Source organism: Brachyistius frenatus, unplaced genomic scaffold (assembly GCF_029030835.1).
Source record: "Brachyistius frenatus isolate BFR_SWC_R1_liver_20210118 unplaced genomic scaffold, ASM2903083v1 Contig_225, whole genome shotgun sequence".
Classification (NCBI taxonomy): Eukaryota; Metazoa; Chordata; class Actinopteri; family Embiotocidae; genus Brachyistius; species Brachyistius frenatus.
Window position 1 is genome coordinate 16,215 of NW_027210824.1, and position 18,811 is coordinate 35,025.

The 18,811-nt window shown below is 40.6% G+C and overlaps 1 protein-coding gene across 1 annotated transcript; it reads left to right on the forward strand.

The window, feature by feature from the left end:
- Positions 1-612: 612 nt before the first annotated feature.
- On the forward strand, positions 613-18,201 carry LOC138633541 (protocadherin gamma-C5-like). Its single transcript, XM_069719827.1, is given in 4 exon segments — positions 613-2,133; positions 2,136-2,302; positions 3,125-3,132; positions 15,783-18,201. Coding segments are annotated over 4 exon segments (3,987 nt in total). The 5' UTR covers positions 613-725; the 3' UTR covers positions 18,187-18,201.
- The last annotated feature ends 610 nt before the right edge of the window (positions 18,202-18,811 follow it).

Sequence of the window (18,811 nt, forward strand, 5' to 3'; positions counted from 1 at the left end):
GCCACAGACAGGGCGCTGTTTGAAGTGGGCTTACAGAATGGAGAAATCAGAACTATCCGCCAAGTCACTGATAAAGATGCTGTGAAACAAAGACTGACCGTTATAGTGGAGGACAACGGGCAGCCCTCTCGTTCAGCTACAGTCATTGTTAACGTGGCGGTGGCGGACAGCTTCCCTGAAGTGCTGTCGGAGTTCACTGACTTTACACACGACAAGGAATACAACGACAACCTGACTTTTTACTTAGTGCTGGCTCTGGCTGTAGTTTCCTTCCTCTTCATCACGTGTTTAGTGGTTATTATATCAGTGAAGATCTACAGATGGAGACAGTCTCGCATCATGTATCACTCCAACCTCCCTGTGATTCCATATTATCCACCACGTTACTCGGACACTTTGGGGACAGGGACTCTCCAACACGTGTACAATTACGAGGTGTGCAGGACGACAGACTCCAGAAAGAGTGACTGTAAGTTCGGCAGAGCCGGTAGTCAGAACGTGCTGATAATGGACCCCAGTTCTACAGCGACGATGCAGCGGATACAGAGTGAGAAGAACATCCTGGATGAACCAGACTCTCCTCTAGAGGTTAGCTTTTACTCGAAACTAGCCTGACAAAGCCAGCCGCCCTCCACTCAGCACTGAACCCTTGATCAAATATTTGGTTGGATTTTGACACGGTGGTTTCGTTTTTCTATTTGGATGTTGTGAAGGTTTGCGTCATTATGGCTGTTCATTGTTGTGTGGCTAAAACTAAAATATTTTCATGGTGGCCGCTGCTTCTCTGCATCTGTGCAGAAATGGCTGTCGGTCAGGTCCGTTATTCTATACCCGAGGAAATGGCGACGGGATCGCTTGTTGGGAATATCATTCAGGATCTTGGCTTGGATATTAAACGGCTGAAATCTGGGCGGGCACGGATATTTACCGAGGACGGCAGTGAGTACATTGGTCTGAATGCAGAAAAAGGAACTTTGGTCGTGGCTAAAAGGATAGACAGGGAGGAATTGTGCAAGCAAGTGTCGCCCTGCTCTCTTCATTTCCAAATAATCCTAGAAAATCCGATGGAGTTGCATCGAATAGATGTCGAGATTACAGATATTAATGACAATGCTCCATTTTTTTCCAAGAAGGAATACAATTTCCAGGTTATTGAATCTGCCTCACCAGGGGCTCGCTATTCGCTTGAGAGTGCCAGAGATCCCGATGTAGCGCATAACACCATTCAAACGTACAAACTCAACCCAACAGATCATTTCAAATTGAATATTGTATCTCGGTCTGATGGAACAAAATATATCGAAATGGCTCTTCACACGTCGCTTGACAGAGAAAAACAAGAAGAGCATAAATTAACCCTGACTGCATTTGACGGTGGTGATCCACAGAAATCGGGCTCTGTCAAAATAAACGTCGTTGTTCTGGATGCAAATGACAATGCACCAGTATTTAGCCAGTCTGTTTACGGTGTAACAGTTCCTGAAAACGCCTCAAAGGGCACTGTTATTTTAAGAGTCAGTGCTACTGATAATGATAAGGGAACAAATGAAGAGGTAATTTATTCGTTTTCACAGCATACCAATAGTGCATCATCTGCTGATAGTGGAGTCATCCATGCAGTTCGCTCTTTTGACTACGAGCAGATCAAAGATTTCCAGTTCCGCGTCAAAGCGCAGGATGGAGGCTCTCCTCCACTCAGTAGCAACGTGACTGTGAAAATCCTGATCCAGGACCAGAACGACAACCCCCCTCAGGTTCTGTACCCGGTCCAGACTGGTGGCTCTGTGGTGGCTGAAATGGTGCCTCGTTCAGCAGATGTGGGCTATCTGGTGACTAAAGTGGTGGCTGTTGATGTGGACTCTGGACAGAATGCCTGGCTCTCCTATAAACTGCAGAAAGCCACAGACAGGGCGCTGTTTGAAGTGGGCTTACAGAATGGAGAAATCAGAACTATCCGCCAAGTCACTGATAAAGATGCTGTGAAACAAAGACTGACCGTTATAGTGGAGGACAACGGGCAGCCCTCTCGTTCAGCTACAGTCATTGTTAACGTGGCGGTGGCGGACAGCTTCCCTGAAGTGCTGTCGGAGTTCACCGACTTTACACAAGACAAGGAATACAACGACAACCTGACTTTACATTGAAGCAAGCGTTCAGTTACGAGGTGTATGGAACTACTGACTCTCGGATGAGTGACATTAAGGCCTCTCGACCCTTCAGTCAAAGCACTCTGAGTGTTGACCATAGTGCCACCAGGACAATGCCAAGGCATAAAACAGAGTCAGAGAATATGGTCACAGAGGTGAGATAAGCCACTTCCTTGCCTCCTTGAAACCAGTGTTGCCATATTTTTCACTAGTTCTGTTTGTGTGTGAGTGCATGTATTTGGTTGCTTTTGTCAGTAAATCAGCTAAGCTCCTGCTTACTTATCATTTGGATATTTCTGGCACCACTATCCTCCTCACTGAACGGTTTACTCAGTGTCATTGTGCCTAAAGTAGTCGACAGGTATTTTTTAGATTGTTTGGTGGCTGAATTTAAAGAGATATATAGTTGTTTTGTGGTATGAAAATGAAACAGTGTCATTTATTTGGAAAATGGGCATTTAATACTTGACATCCATTTCCCTGTCACAGTTAACATCCACATTGAACTGTTTTCTGTGCCCCAGTTTCATCCACGTTACAGCCCATTGTCACAAAAATACTCTTCAAGACTGCTCTCCCATTTTTGCATTTCAGTTTTCAAAATGCATTCATTAATTTTCCATATACTTACTGCACATCCTCTCACACTTTTGCTGAGTCTCTGGCATGCTTTGAAGAGAGGCTGTACTTCTATGTGGTTATATATGTTTTTTGCAAGGTGTACTGTGTCATATACCTTTTGTTCTTACTTCCTGACATTACATCCCCCTCACTGTATTAGCAGTGTTGTCTTAATTTAAACAAATTTGCATATTGATTATTAATCAGTTGTGTGCTGCCTCGTGCTGTCAGACATATGCAACAATTTACAGTAAAACCTGATGTCATGTGCAGACAAACCAAGTAAAATGATGCTTCCCATGTTTAGAGGGTCCTCTGGTTGACAGATTGACGTACATTTTACTGTGTCTTATCAGACAGAGGTGTGAGGGGAAAAAAAGATACAATGAAAGAAAACCATTCTGGGCTTCATCCCTATTAAAGCTTAGATTGCTGTCACACAGACACACACAACCACGCAGTGCACTACTTTTTCAGTGACCTACTTCTCTTCATAACACGATGCAGGCATGGGCATATGGTACATAGGAAATTACTAAGGATGGATTTCTTTTGACTATATCAAAGGGTGTTATTCTTAATCGATAGATAAAATGATTAGGGTGATGTGATATTTTTGATTAAAGTCTCTAAATGGGGTAGAGGGGAAGTGGAAACAGTCGCTGCTGATCCAGGGGAGATTGAGAACGAGGGAGAAAAACTGTGATGGAGAGGAAGAGAGAGGCGGTGGGGGAGGGGGAGATGCACGTGGTAGCCGGCACAGTCTCACCATCCCTGTGCAGCATTTGTGTTCATGATGCATAGCAGCCATTTTGATCTGCAGCCCTCTTTGTCTGCTGAAATAGGGAGAAAATAGGGACGTTTTAGGTGTGAAATAGTGATATCTGGTAGCATTTACTGACTGCATTGTAGAAGATCCAGACAAAGGGAGATATGTCTTGATTCAATGTAAAGTAATGGAAGACAAGTGATAACAAGACAGGGAGAGAGAAAGTAGTTATATAACAGACGACATGTGATGTTGGTCATCAGGGCAGAGCCTGAATGTATGTAACAAAAATGTGAAATGACATAGGACAACTGACCTAGATTTTCCTCAAATCTAATGAGTCTAAGTCTGTAAAATGAGGATTTTAATCAGCTTTATATAGACTGTTAATAAGAGTGACATGGCGATAGACTAGATTTGCTTATTCCTCCATCTGGGAGGGTTTTTCTATTATTAGCTGAATATGAAAGCTCTGGGTTGTGTTTTAAAGTAACAGTGTGGTCGACTGCACAAATATCTGCTATTGTTATGAAGCCTGTGGTGAGCAAAATAAAGGCATGTGTGCAAAATATTTAAAACAAATTCTTTCACATTTGGTGAAAAGTACATTTGTCTTTAGATTTAGGGCACATGAAGCTTCACTGAAACATTTAGCTCCATGAATGAGTGATGACTAAATGGCTGTATGATGTGTTTAAGGTTTGTTGTATTTTGTCCAGTTTCACAGGAAGCACTGGATCAATAGTATGCATGGTCTGGTTGCTCTGGATGGTGTATGTGTTTTAACAGTAAAGTCTATGGTCAAGGGTGTGTGTGTGTGTGTGTGTGTGTGTGTGTGTGTGTGTGTGTGTGTGTGTGTGTGTGTGTGTGTGTGTGTGTGTGTGTGTGTGTGTGTGTGTGAAAAGTTCAACTACAAGGCAGAAACCAGGGTTAATTGCATCAGTCCCCCATATCTGCTGGAAGCACTCTGCCATAATAATCAACCGACATCTGTGTCTGCTTTACTTGTTTGAACTGCGTCCCATTTCCTCATGTTTATGGTGGTGACGTTTTTTTTACTGAGTACCATAAATCCTTTTGACCACAGTGGCTCCGTAGGGGTCAAAGCTCACAGAAACATCTTTGCAACCAGCTAATTGGTTCAGCCTGTTTAATGCCCTGTGCCGGTTCGGCGGGTTGTTTAATGTTCTCTTGTTTATGAAACCTTCTTTGAAGCTGTCATCAGCCTTTTTTAATCCTACACAAACCTCCATTCATGACTTTGCCAAACTTGTTACTGACCACAAAACTATAGCCACACGCAGAGGCTCCCGGTTCCCACAGGCCTATGCTGTTTTTTAAGTGTCAAGCCCTCCACGCTGAGCTGTCTGGTGAGCAGCTGTGTGCCCATGTTTATGCCGATGGGGCTCATCAACGCATTGTGCGCTGGGTTTCGGGATGTGGTTAACGTTTACGCTATAACCCCTCACTGTATTTTTGTCAGCAACATATCCCAGTTTTCTGTGATGTTGGGGATATTTAAGTGTGACTTCACTTCTGTGGAGCAGACATGCTGCACTTTAGTACACTGAGCATGACATTAACAGAAAATAAAAGTACACACAAGTGCACCGCTGTAATACATAATACTCTCTCCATAAGCTGATTGCTGCTGCTAGTCTCTCTGGAACTGTTGGTTTGTTGCTGTATACAAAGATGCACGTTTACAAATGTACACAATGTTGCCAAGTAGTCAGAGAGTATCCTTAAACTTAAGCTTTGAGCTCCTCTTCAGCAGTCATCCATCCTGCTTAAGTTTTTTAAAATACAATATTTTTACCAGTTTACTATAGTACTAAATATATTTTGTGCCTTGGGTACATTGTATTGATGGCAGGAAAATCTAAATTGCTCCCAGTGTTTATCTAAAAGTCCACTGAGAAGGGAATAAAGGCAAGCTCACATGTAGTATCATTATCTTTGCCTTTCTTTGCATGTGATCAGGTAAACTGGATACGTGTTTGCTTGAAAACATACAAAAGATGGTGTCTGTCTGTCAGTGTGTGTTGTTGTTCCAGGAGAGGAATTGCAAAGTTGTGCACTGATTGCTTCTCTGGGAAGGATTATATTATGGATTACCTGGAACATGTAGGGCATAATTGTATGTGCATGTTTGAATCTCCCAAGATGTCAAACTCTGTCAATGGGTCCAAGCCTTGCATTCAATGGGAGTAAATAATAATATATTCTAAATGTTATGATGTTATAGTGTAGTTAGATTATATGACCAGTATTCTTTCCACACTATTATAATAGAATATGTTGATTTTGTTATTTTTCTATCCAAACTGGGAAATTGCCTATATGTTTCTTTAAAAGAATTGCAATTAACTCATTGCAGTTAACATTGTGTTAAATTGTGACTGAAACTGGATGTCCACTGTTCATCAGTCATTCTTGGTTTTTAGCAGTCTTCCTTTTTACTCCTGATCTCATTTTCTGCATCCCTCCCCTCCCCCTCTCCAGCTGCACTGTGCTGCAGAGAAAGAAAGACACACAGAGAAAGGGAGAGGAAGATTGCTCAGTGTAGGACATTTTGTCCTGTCTATAAAAAGACATTATACGCCATGTGGTGTCATTTCATCCCTCAGTAGGTTGCCATGTTCATGGCAAGAAAAAATATCTCTTTTGTACTGCTTTCCAGTCATTTTGTCAAGAGACTCCTTTGTCCCCAGCAGTCTCGAAACATGTGCTTTATTTGATGTTATCAGTGTACATATGTGTGTGTCTGAGCAACATTTCTCGTGTTGTCCTGTTGTCTTCTTCATTCTCCGTGTTGTTTTTGTAGCTCCTTTTTTTTTTCCCCCACCTTTCCAGCTTACATGAAGCAGAGTGGGATGCAAAGCAAGGGTGGTGGGATGGGTTGCCATAGCAACAAGCTGACTCACTGGCAGGACTGTACCATTTTCACAGAGCCACAGGGGATCAGCAGCAGATGCATCCTCTGATGTGTGATGGCTCCATGTATTCTTAGATACTGAGAGGACACAAAACACCCCCTTTTTTGGGGAAAGAGGTGCAGCGTCCTCAGACCTGGGGTGGCTGATGATGGAGAAAAGGGAGGGGGAGAGGGCGATCATGGCTGCTTGTGATGTTTACTCTGATCTATGCTGCCCTGTTTGTTTTTAATGCCCCTGTTTCATCAAAGCCCTGCCCATGATGAGTGCGATGACTTAGATTAACCTTCTTCTTTTTTTTTTTTTTTTATCAAATTCTTTTTTTATTCTCTATGAAAGGAACAGCAGATTTTTTGTGTCCTTTTTTGTTTCATTGTTGCCCTTGGTGACTTGTTTTAGATATGAGCAACACTGTGATCTTATAATTTTATTTAAAATTTGTACATTTGCATAAAGTGTGAACATTATGTACAGTTTAGTAAATAGTTCATCAGTCTAATAAAAAAAAAAGCAGTTGGTTCTTTGCTTTTCATAAGAAGCTTAGATTAGTTCTCACAAAGACATTCATGCCCACATCGGCTGTAAGAAACATGGGGTCACAGTGCAAAGAACCTCATTAATATGGCATGAATTTGTCTCAGGGCATCGCCTCGAGGCCCCCTGCTGTTGCCATGAGGGAAGTGCTTTTGTGCAGCTGTGCAGTATTTTGGTTGCGATTCATACATTGATGATGTCATCAGTGTTTCCCCAAGTCAGCCCTGATCAGGTTAATGTTGTGGATGAGGCTGAAGTGGTTGGTTTAATAGTATCAAAGCATGTTTGTGCTTCTGGTTGAAGAGGGAAGCAATTGATGTTCCCATTTTCTATTGTAGGACATTATCAAACACCTTAAACTATTCAGTGAAGGCTGTTGACATTTTTTGGGGTAAAGGCAGCCACAGTTGCCTGTAACACTGAATTCTATCATTAGCTATCTTCTGAGATAGAGTTTTTTTTCTCCATCTTTCTCAGCAATATAGTCCCTTTTCTTTTCTTTTTTATGGAAAATATTAACTTTATTCTTTGGTTCGTTATTGTCATCACAATTATCCTACCAAGAACAGCAATTCTAAAACATACTTTCTCTTTATCTGTCTTTCTCTTTTACTCATACACACAAAAACACAGTCACATGAGTCTTGATCACATGTGCACGCTCATTGTTTGATACTTGAGGCTCAGACACTTGTTTCAGTCTTTCATCAATTAAGGTTACAGCCAAATCCCTAGTCTGTACTGTTTGAAAATACAGTTATAAATGTACTACTAATCAAAAGTATGAGACTATTCAAGCTAGTTTCATACTTTTGTTGTTTAATTTTTGCTCTTATATTTTGGTACAGTATATTCTGATTCAGGCCTAACCGATACATCAGGTTATCACAGATATATTGGTATCATCATATATGTTAGCAAATATGCGCTGATTTTACAGAACATAATGTTGAAAAAGATGCTTCATCTAAATTATAAATTACTGGTGTTTTTTTATGTTATTATTATCATTAAATTCCCAGTGAAGTTTACTGTTTCAGTGGACAGTTGTGAAATATATTTGCCAGAAGTGTCAAGTGTTTGATAACCTCATTTGAGGGAGAATTGCAACAAGTGTGTGTTTAGATACAGTGATGTGAAAAAGTGTTTGCCCCTTCCTGATTTCCAATTTTTTTGCATGTCTCTCACACTTACATGTTTCAGATCATCAAACAAATTTAAATATTAGTCAAAGATAACACAAGTAAACACAAAATGCAGTTTTTAAATGAAGGTTTGTATTATTAAAGGAGAAAAAAAAAAACACATGGCCCTGTGTGAAAAAGTGTTTGCCCCCTCCTGTTAAAACATAACTTAACTGTGGTTTATCACACCTGAGTTCAATTTCTCTACCACACCCAGGCCTGATTACTGCCACACCTGTTCTCAATCAAGAAATCACTTAAATAGGACCTGCCTGACAAAGTGAAGTTGACCAAAAGATCCTCAAAAGCTAGACATCATGCCTATTGAGATGCTGTGGCATGACCTTAAAAAGGCGGTTGGTGCTGGAAAACCCTCCAATGTGGCTGAATTACAACAACTCTGTAAAGAGGAGTGGGCCAAAATTCCTTCACAGCGCTGTAAAAGACTCATTGCAAGTTATCGCAAACGCTTGATTGCAGTTGTTGCTGCTAAGGGTGGCCCAACCAGTTATTAGGTTTAGGGGGCAAACACTTTTTCACACAGGGCCATGTGGGTTTGGATTTTTTTTTTTCCCCTTAACAATAAAAACCTTCATTTAAAAACTGCATTTTGTGTTTACTTGTGTTATCTTTGACTAATATTTAAATTTGTTTGATGATCTGAAACATTTAAGTGTGACAAACATGCAAAAAAATAAGAAATCAGGAAGGGGGCAAACACTTTTTCACACCACTGTATACTGTATGTAAAGTATATCTAAAGAATATCAGCCCATATATTGATATCGGAAATTATAAATTTCACATCAGCCCCAAAAATCCAGTATCAGTTGGGCTCTAATTCTGATCAACTTTTCCTCATTTGTAAATTGTAGTAGTTTGTCCACACACAGCACACTTCCCAACCCCATCACATGTAACAATATATTGTCAATAAAAAATAAACCGAAATTGTATGCATCTATGACTCAAAACTACCATCCTATTTGTTGTGAACCACATGGTAAGTATGCTGGTTGCTCTACTTCCCAAAGCCCGACTCAGTACACTGACCACCAGTCTAACTGACATCCTATCTCTCTTGTTTTTCTCTTTCATGCCCCCCCCCTTCCTGCTTGGTGCTGCTCCTGCTTTCTCCCCGACTCTTCTTAAATCCTGACTCACCAAATAAGGTAAGAAATATTTCTATCTATATTGTTCACAGGATTGCTATCAAACACATACAGCAATAAAAACAGGACAGTTTACTGATGGTAAACAGCACACTCTGGATCACCATACAGTGACAGGATTCAAACACAAACTGTAGCAGTGATTTGGTCAACAGCAGTGTCAGAGCAACACACATTGGCACTGAGTGAGGCAGTTAATCATATTTTCTACAACCCACACATCTGTTCACATACCTCACAAAACACTACACTCTCATTAATGACTCTCAATCAGGCATAGATGGATGCATTTATTGTTGACAAGAGTTCATGTGTGACAGTGTGAGTGGTTTGATGTTCAAAACATGATGCCAGTGTTTTATCTGACGCGGGTGTGACACTACACTCTTCGTCACATGGACACAATTCACAATTAATGCTGTAGTTTAGTAGACAGTTAGCTTCTTTATAATAACCCTATTTTTTTCAGGGTGCAGGAGTACATTATATTTGAACAGGATGTTCAAACTCTGCCCACTAACAGGCTTACATGGTTTAAGGACAGTATTAGCAGGGAAGACAAGCTGTTAAAGTAACTTGTGCTTCACTGATTATACTGTCCAGAATATTACATTGGTTTTAGTGATCTGGACCACCATCTGTTATAAACATGTATAATAAATAAGAAAGTATTACATGACAGTCATTAAATATAATAAAAGTAGATCAATAACGTAGAGCACAAGTAGCAGGATAGAAAAATATCTCTAGTGTGACACAAACACAGCATGTTAAGAAGACATATCTACAGTTTTCTATCAAAGGTAATCAACTCAAACAGCAAAGTGATGACTCAACTCCATGTTCATGTTTGAGGCTTTATTTTCTGATGTGATTGTAGTGGACTGGATCTTATTGTTAGGTGTTCTTCATTTAGTCAGTGTCCAGTTTATTAGGAACACCTACAGTAGCTAAATCTAATACAGACTAATACAAAGTCCTGCATATAATCATACCCCCATGAAGGTTATAATGTCCAGTTTTTATTGAAACTGTTTTGGAGAGGTGTCAGTTCAACTTCATGATAGTTTTGATTGATGATGTTGAACTGTATTGCATTCTACAGAGAGGTGTTTCTTTTATCGAGTGTACCTTGATTGACATACAGTGGTGTGAAAAAGTGTTTGCCCCCTTCCTGATTTCCAATTTTTTTGCATGTCTGTCACACTTACATGTTTCAGATCATCAAACAAATTTAAATATTAGTCAAAGATAACACAAGTAAACACAAAATACAGTTTTTCAATGAAGTTTTTTATTATTAAGGGAGAAAAACAATCCAAACCCACATGGCCCTGTGTGAAAAAGTGTTTGCCCCCTCCTGTTAAAACATAACTTAACTGTGGTTTATCAGACCTGAGTTCAATTTCTCTAGCCACACCCAGGCCTGATTACTGCCACACCTGTTCTCAATCAAGAAATCACTTAAATAGGACCTGCCTGACAAAGTGAAGTAGACCAAAAGATCCTCAAAAGCTAGACATCATGCTGAGATCCAAAGAAATTCAGGAACAAATGAGAAAGAAAGTAATTGAGATCTATCAGTCTGGAAAAGGTTATAAAGCCATTTCTAAAGCTTTGGGACTCCAGTGAACCACAGTGAGAGTCATTATCCACAAATGGAGAAAACATGGAACAGTGGTGAACCTTCCCAGGAGTGGCCGGCCGACCAAAATTACCCCAAGAGCGCAGCGACAACTCATCCGAGAGGTCACAAAAGACCCCATAACAACATCCAAAGAACTGCAGGCCTCACTTGCCTCAGTTAAGGTCAGTGTTCATGACTCCACCATAAGAAAGAGACTCGGCAAAAATGGCCTGCATGGAAGAGTTCCAAGACGAAAACCACCGCTGAGCAAAAAGAACATTAAGGCTCGTCTCATTTTTGCCAGAAAACATCTTGATGATCCCCAAGACTTTTGGGAAAATACTCTGTGGGCTGACGAGACAAAAGTTGAACTTTTTGGAAGGTGTGTGTCCCGTTACATCTGGCGTAAAAGTAACACCGCATTTCAGAAAAAGAACATCATACCAACAGTAAAATATGGTGGTGGTGGTAGTGTGATGGTCTGGGGCTGTTTTGCTGCTTCAGGACCTGGAAGACTTGCTGTGATAAATGGAACCATGAATTCTACTGTCTACCAAAAAAATCCTGAAGGAGAATGTCCGGCCATCTGTTCGTGACCTCAAGCTGAAGCCAACTTGGGTTCTGCAGCAGGACAATGATCCAAAACACACCAGCAAGTCCACCTCTGAATGGCTGAAGAAAAACAAGATGAAGACTTTGGAGTGGCCTAGTCAAAGTCCTGACCTGAATCCTATTGAGATGCTGTGGCATGACCTTAAAAAGGCGGTTCGTGCTGGAAAACCCTCCAATGTGGCTGAAATCCAACAACTCTGCAAAGATGAGTGGGCCAAAATTCCTCCACAGCGCTGTAAAAGACTCATTGCAAGTTATCGCAAACGTTTGATTGAAGTTGTTGCTGCTAAGGGTGGCCCAACCAGTTATTAGGTTTAGGGGGCAAACACTTTTTCACACAGGGCCATCTGGGTTTGGATTGTTTTTCTCCCTTAATAATAAAAACCTTCATTTAAAAACTCCATTTTGTGTTTACTTGTGTTATCTTTGACTAATATTTAAATTTGTTTGATGATCTGAAACATTTAAGTGTGACAAACATGCAAAAAAAAAAATAAGAAATCAGGAAGGGGGCAAACACTTTTTCACACCATTGTAAGTGAGGTGGACAAAATAATGGAGACATTCGTCAGCGCAACATTATAAAGCATCACATGGTGCAGCCTTCAAAAGGACCATAAAGTTTCCTCTCTAAACAGTTTCAGTAGCAGCTGAAAATTATAACCTTCATGAAGGGATGATTTATTGCTGCAGCGGTCAATTAAACTGCTAAGTGTGCCAAATAAAATGGTAACTAAGTGTATCTGTAACTAATTAAACAAATACCACACAAATAACTTTCTATAATACAAGCCAACACCACATTACATATTTGAAAAACGACATCTGATTTAGTTCACAAACAAATATCATACATTTTCTGAAAAAACAGACAATGTATTGAACGTATTGAAAAGAGATGCAATCAGCACAGCGCACTAATGTGTCCTGTTATTCAACATCAACACCTGAAGACATCACAGGCAATATGAGGTTTGACATTAAGCTTTAAGAGTGAACAACATGCATGTGCTTCCGATTGTGTATGTTACGCCCCTGAAAACGGGGAGAAATCATCACAAGAGTGATGTGGTGATGTTTCCTCAAAGAACGCATTTACTGGAATGACTTACATACATTTTCAACATATACTTTAACAGAACAATCAACATTTTCACATACATGCATTATCTCGACAGGTGAATTCACAAAATGGCTGCATCACTCAGTGACGTTACGAGTTGAACCTACAGCGGTGTGAAAAAGTGTTTGCCCCCTTCCTGATTTCTTTTTTTTTTTGCAATGTTTGTCACACTTAAATGTTTCAGATCATCAAACAAATTTAAATATTAGTCAAAGATTAACACAAGTAAACACAAAATGGAGTTTTTAAATGAAGGTTTTTATTATTAAGGGAGAAAAAAAAAATCCAAACCCACATGGCCCTGTGTGAAAAAGTGTTTGCCCCCTAAACCTAATAACTGGTTGGGCCACCCTTAGCAGCAACAACTGCAATCAAGCGTTTGCCATAACTTGCAATGAGTCTTTTACAGCTGTGGAGGAATTTTGGCAGTAATCAGGCCTGGGTGTGGCTAGAGAAATTGAACTCAGGTGTGATAAACCAGTTAAGTTATGTTTTAACAGGAGGGGGCAAACACTTTTTCACACAGGGCCATGTGGGTTTGGATTTTTTTTTTCTCCCTTAATAATAAAAACCTTCATTTAAAAACTGCATTTTGTGTTTACTTGCGTTATCTTTGATTAATATTTAAATTTGTTTGATGATCTGAAACATTTAAGTGTGACAGACATGCAAAAAAAAATTGGAAATCAGGAAGGGGGAAAACACTTTTTCACACCACTGTAGTTAACAATTAACAATCATAATTTTACACGTGCGACTACACTTTACACTGCTCGACAAAACTCTATTAACTTACCCAAACACGACATACACATTCTCTCGTCACCTCTGACTCATCAGGAAATCATTACAAACACTTCACTGTAAAACAACATCAGCATACCTGAAAACGGGGAGAAATAATCACAAGAGTGATGTGGTGTTGTTTCCTCAGTGAACGCATTTGAGGAGAATGAGGAGAACACCGCGAATCCCCCGGGTTTACAGGCGAAGACAAAAGCAATCGATCTCAGGATAGCTGATCAGGCTATTTAGCGGATGATTGATAAAACAATAATGAATGAATTTTTTATTTAATTTTTTTTTTTAAATGAAATAAAAAATGAGTAAATCACTCGATATTTCAACCTCTTTATGAATATGAATGGAGTCTTTTTAAAATGATAATATCATTAATATTTATACTTGTCACACATGCTTTAGAATTTCACTCTGTGTATGTTTCTTAATGCCTACAAATGTCAGCCTTGGAAATACCGTCATTAAACTAGGAGAAAAAATATCCACCAAAACAAATTAAGAATTGATTGAACAAACACTAACGCTAAAGTTATGTCATTATCTAACATCTCTGAACTTTGCAATTCCTCACTGACGAAAGACCGTAAGTACAACATTTGCACAATTCTATATAATATGTGTGCTCAAACTTTAGTAGAAGTGTACTGGTATATTTTTGACCATTACTATTTTTGATGTCCTGTCATTACAATAGTAAAACTTCCTTCTGGGACAGTCTCCTCCTGTTTGTATTCTTGTGTACCGTTAGAAAGAAAGAAAAAAAAAGGTGAAATTCAAGGTTTTCTTGTGTTTCTTATCATGACTGTCTTCAGTGAGAGTTTATTAAACTGGCTGCCTCGGCATGCAGCAGCAGCAGCAGTTGGCCGCCTGTGTGGCGCTGTCCACACCGGTGGTGCTGAAAGTAGCTCCGTCGCTCTCTCCCCCTCCCTCTGGTTGTCTCTCACACTGCCTCTCTACATCTCCCGCTGTCGCCCAGCTCCTTTTAGAGAATGTGACTACTGCAAACACTAAAGGTTTTTTTCTGCATATTTTTCACATTATTTTGTACATGTTACAATATATCAGTTTAATATTTTGATCATTAATTCAGGCGTTTTGAACTTAATATCATAATTTATGACGATATATAATGCCTGTTGTTAGCCGAGGGATATTACCGAAACTATGGTGCATAGTTGTTTAAAATGGAATCATCTCAGAACTACGGCAGTGTAACACTGCGTAATCTATCGTCAAAATATCTAATTTGTCGGCGAAATTTGTGTAAATAACGCTCCCTCCTTTCCATCTCTGTGTGAGTGAGAGAGTGAGTGAGTGAGAGAGAGAGAGAGAGAGAGAGCGAGAGAGACAGGATGCGTGAGTGAACACCTTCCTACGCCATCTGCCATCTGCACTCTGCACTCCTCCTCCCTTTTCACTTGCTCTACAGACCTCCATACGGGTATCTTACGTTATCAGAATTATTTCTCTGAGGCGGGTGGAGAGCTGTGAAGGCGTAATGACGTCTGCAGGCTGCACTGCTTTCTCTGGCCACAGGAAGGCAACGAAGAGCCTTGTCTGCCACAAAGGCATGTGCACGGCTGCAAGTACATACAGGCAAGAGCATAGACGGATTAACACAAATCATTGCATGTGTGACCATGCAATGATCAGTCATTGATTTGTCGAAGTACTCAGTAGTCTATTATTCATTTTTGTATTACTATTTTTGTTATTGTTGTTGTTATCTATTATTGCACCTGTTTTTCATAATTCATGTATGATATAGTCTTAATATACTCTATATTTATAAATGCATATTTTAAAAGGGCTGATGAGGAGGCTTTTTAATGCGTAAATGATGATATTTCATATAATAGACTAATGATAACCAGTGTAATTTCTTTGTGGATTATACTTTTACGTCACTGTTCTGAAGACGTCCACTATGCCATGGTTGGTGGAAATAAGCAGAGTCTCTCCACCAATGACATCCAGAGCTGTACAAAGAGATCTACTCCGGCTCACCGAGTAGCATCAGCCTCGTAACCGTTGCAATGTTCTGCACAGGAGGAGAGGGATGCATATGCATACACAAAGCATGACTGTTACTGATATATTTGAGGACGCATTGGATTATACATCTTCTATACATCATCAGTTAGGAAGCTGATCGGAGTGAAAAGATACGGGATTTATGGAACGTGGAATAATGTGGAGCAAATTACCGACATGGCAGGTGATTTTGTGGTGGCATCATTTCTTTCTATTGTGGAGTACAATAGACGGACAGACTCGCTACAGCATCCCGGAGGAACTGAAACAGGGCTCTGTGGTAGGAAATCTAGCCAAAGATTTGGGTTTGGTTATATCTGAACTGTATCGGCGTAAATTACGGATAACCTCAGAAGCTGGTAAGCAGTATTTTAATGTGGACTCGGGGAAGGGAGATCTGGTGGTGATTGATAGGATAGATAGGGAAGAACTGTGTGGGCAAAGACCGTCATGTTTGTTGCCTTTGGAACTCGTTATAGATAACCCCCTGCAGCTGCATAGAGTTGAAATTGAGATACAGGACACAAACGATAATTCTCCCAGTTTTCTTACGAAAGACAAAGTAGTGAAAATTGCAGAGTTGGTAAATCCAGGCGCGCGGTTTCCTTTAGAAAGTGCACAGGACCCCGATGTCGGCACTAATTCTGTACGCTCTTATCTCATAAGCAAAAATGATCATTTCAAACTGACAGTTAAAAATCATAAAGACGGAAGGAAGATCCCTGAACTGATCCTTGAAAAGCCTCTAGATCGAGAAAAGCTTTCTGTACACAACCTCATCCTCACCGCTGTAGATGGTGGAGACCCTGTGCGCTCAGGGACATCTGAAATTACAGTTATAGTACTTGACAACAACGATAATGCACCGCAATTTGAAAGACACGTATATGAGGCTAATGTCAGCGAAAAGGCAACACTTGGAACTGAAATAGTACACGTTAAAGCTACAGATGTAGACGAAGGACTAAATGGAGAAATTGAATATTTTTTTGCAGAGCAAACTACAGATCTGATTTTATCATTATTTGACATTGAACCTTCCACTGGAGCTATTGTTGTAAAAGGGATTTTAGACCATGAAACAAACTCTTTACATAGATTTGATGTAACTGCTAAAGACAAAGGAAATCCTGAGATGGATGGGCACTGTAGCGTCGAAATCAAAATAGTTGACGTAAACGACAATGTTCCTGAAATAATTGTTACATCTTTAACCACACCTGTTCCAGAAGATTCTACAATCGGAACAGTCATTGCATTAATCAGCGCGAAAGACCCCGATTCGGGTGACAATGGGAAGGTTACTCTGAGCGTATCTCCCAAATCCCCCTTTAAGTTAAATCCATCGGTCTCCAACCATTACTCGTTAGTGACGAATGGCCCACTCGACCGAGAAAAAAATGACCAGTACAGTGTAAAAATAAGTGCTACTGATTCTGGAAAACCACCCTTAACGAGTGAAAAGATAATATTTGTTAAATTGTTGGATGTTAATGATAACCCACCAATCTTTTCCCAACCTTCTTATTTAGTTTATGTAAAAGAAAATTATGCTCCAGGGAACATTTTGTGTTCAGTATCAGCAACTGATCCTGATGCTAGTGACAACGCCAAAATCTCTTACTCTATCCTAGACTCTAAAGTGCAGGACGTTTCTGTGTCGTCTTATGTTTACATTAACTCGGATAACGGCAGCATCTACAGCATGCACTCGTTTGACTATGAGAAACTGAAGGTGTTTCAGATTCAGGTTCAGGCAAAGGACCAGGGCTCTCCGTCTCTCAGCAGCAACGCCACTGTCCATGTTTTTATCCTGGACCAGAACGACAATGCCCCCGCTGTTATTTACCCCTCCTCCGCCGCTATGGGCTCCCTCTCTCATCAGAGAATGCCCCGCTCCGCTAAAGCGGGTCACCTGGTTACTAAGGTGACGGCCGTGGACGCTGACTCGGGTCATAACGCCTGGATCTCCTACAAACTGGCGGAGGCCACAGACGCCTCTCTGTTCACCGTCAGTCTGTACACAGGGGAGGTGAGGACTAAACGCGCTGTGTCCGAGCAGGACGACTCCTCTCAGAGGCTGCTAATAGAGGTCAAGGACGACGGGGAACCGCTTCAGTCCGCCACCGTCACGGTGTCCATCCTGCTGGAGGACGGTCTCCATGAGCCCATCTTAGACCTCCGACAGAAAGTGGCCGAGCCCAGCAAGAAAACTGGGAGAATCACCCTTTATTTGATCCTCTCTCTGGCCGCGGTGTCCGTGCTTTCTCTGGTGACTTTTCTCATCTTAACGGTTAAATGCATGAGGAACAGCAGAAGCAGCGATAGTTGCTGCATGAGACGGAGCGACTGTGATGATTACAAGAACCCCAACAGAAACCTGCAGATTCAGCTCAACACTGATGGACCTATAAAGTACGTGGAGGTCCTGGGAGGAGACATGTTGTCTCAGAGTCAGTCCTTCAGGTCCTGTATGTCTCCGATGTCAGAGTACAGTGATTTCACTCTGATAAAACCCAGCAGCACCACAGACTTTAAGGAGGTGATCAGTGTACTGGATGCGTCTTTACCTGACAGCACGTGGACCTTTGAGAGCCAGCAGGTGAGCACATGGCAGTTTTTTTAATGTCCATGTTTGAATAACTTTCCGTGATATTTGTAGTTTAATAAAAGCAGTTTCATTGTAAACCAATTTGATTTCATCAGCCTTATTTCCTTAAATATGCTGTCAGCACCACAGATGTTGTTAACACTTGATATACACCTGATATAAGTGCACTCAGAAATTGTCTTCGACAGGTAACTATTGCTTCAACAACTCGCCATTGCCAAAATGATTGTGGCTATTTAACCCAAACAAAAAATGTGGTGGATACTTCATGGTGTTGGCAACAGTTTTGTATGTTTTGATTCAACCAAAAGTGATTTCTATAAATGATTATGCCTTTTTACAAAGTGTTTTTTATTATTATTATTTTTATTTGGCTTGCATTTAATACTTTGCTCGATACTTTTTTTAATGTGAATACACAATTTGTTTGTTTGTATAAAAGGTGTAACGTATCGGCAACAGAACTTTAAAGCCAGAGGAATGACATGATTTACACCTCACACACAGCAGTGCAGCTCGCTCCATAAGCGGAGCTGTGTCTTTCAGAGCAGTGCTCAGCCCTCTTCCTATTGGTCGTCAGTGATAGATGCTTTGCTCCAATAGCATGCAGGACTGTACAAAGAGATCTACCCCCTCCCCC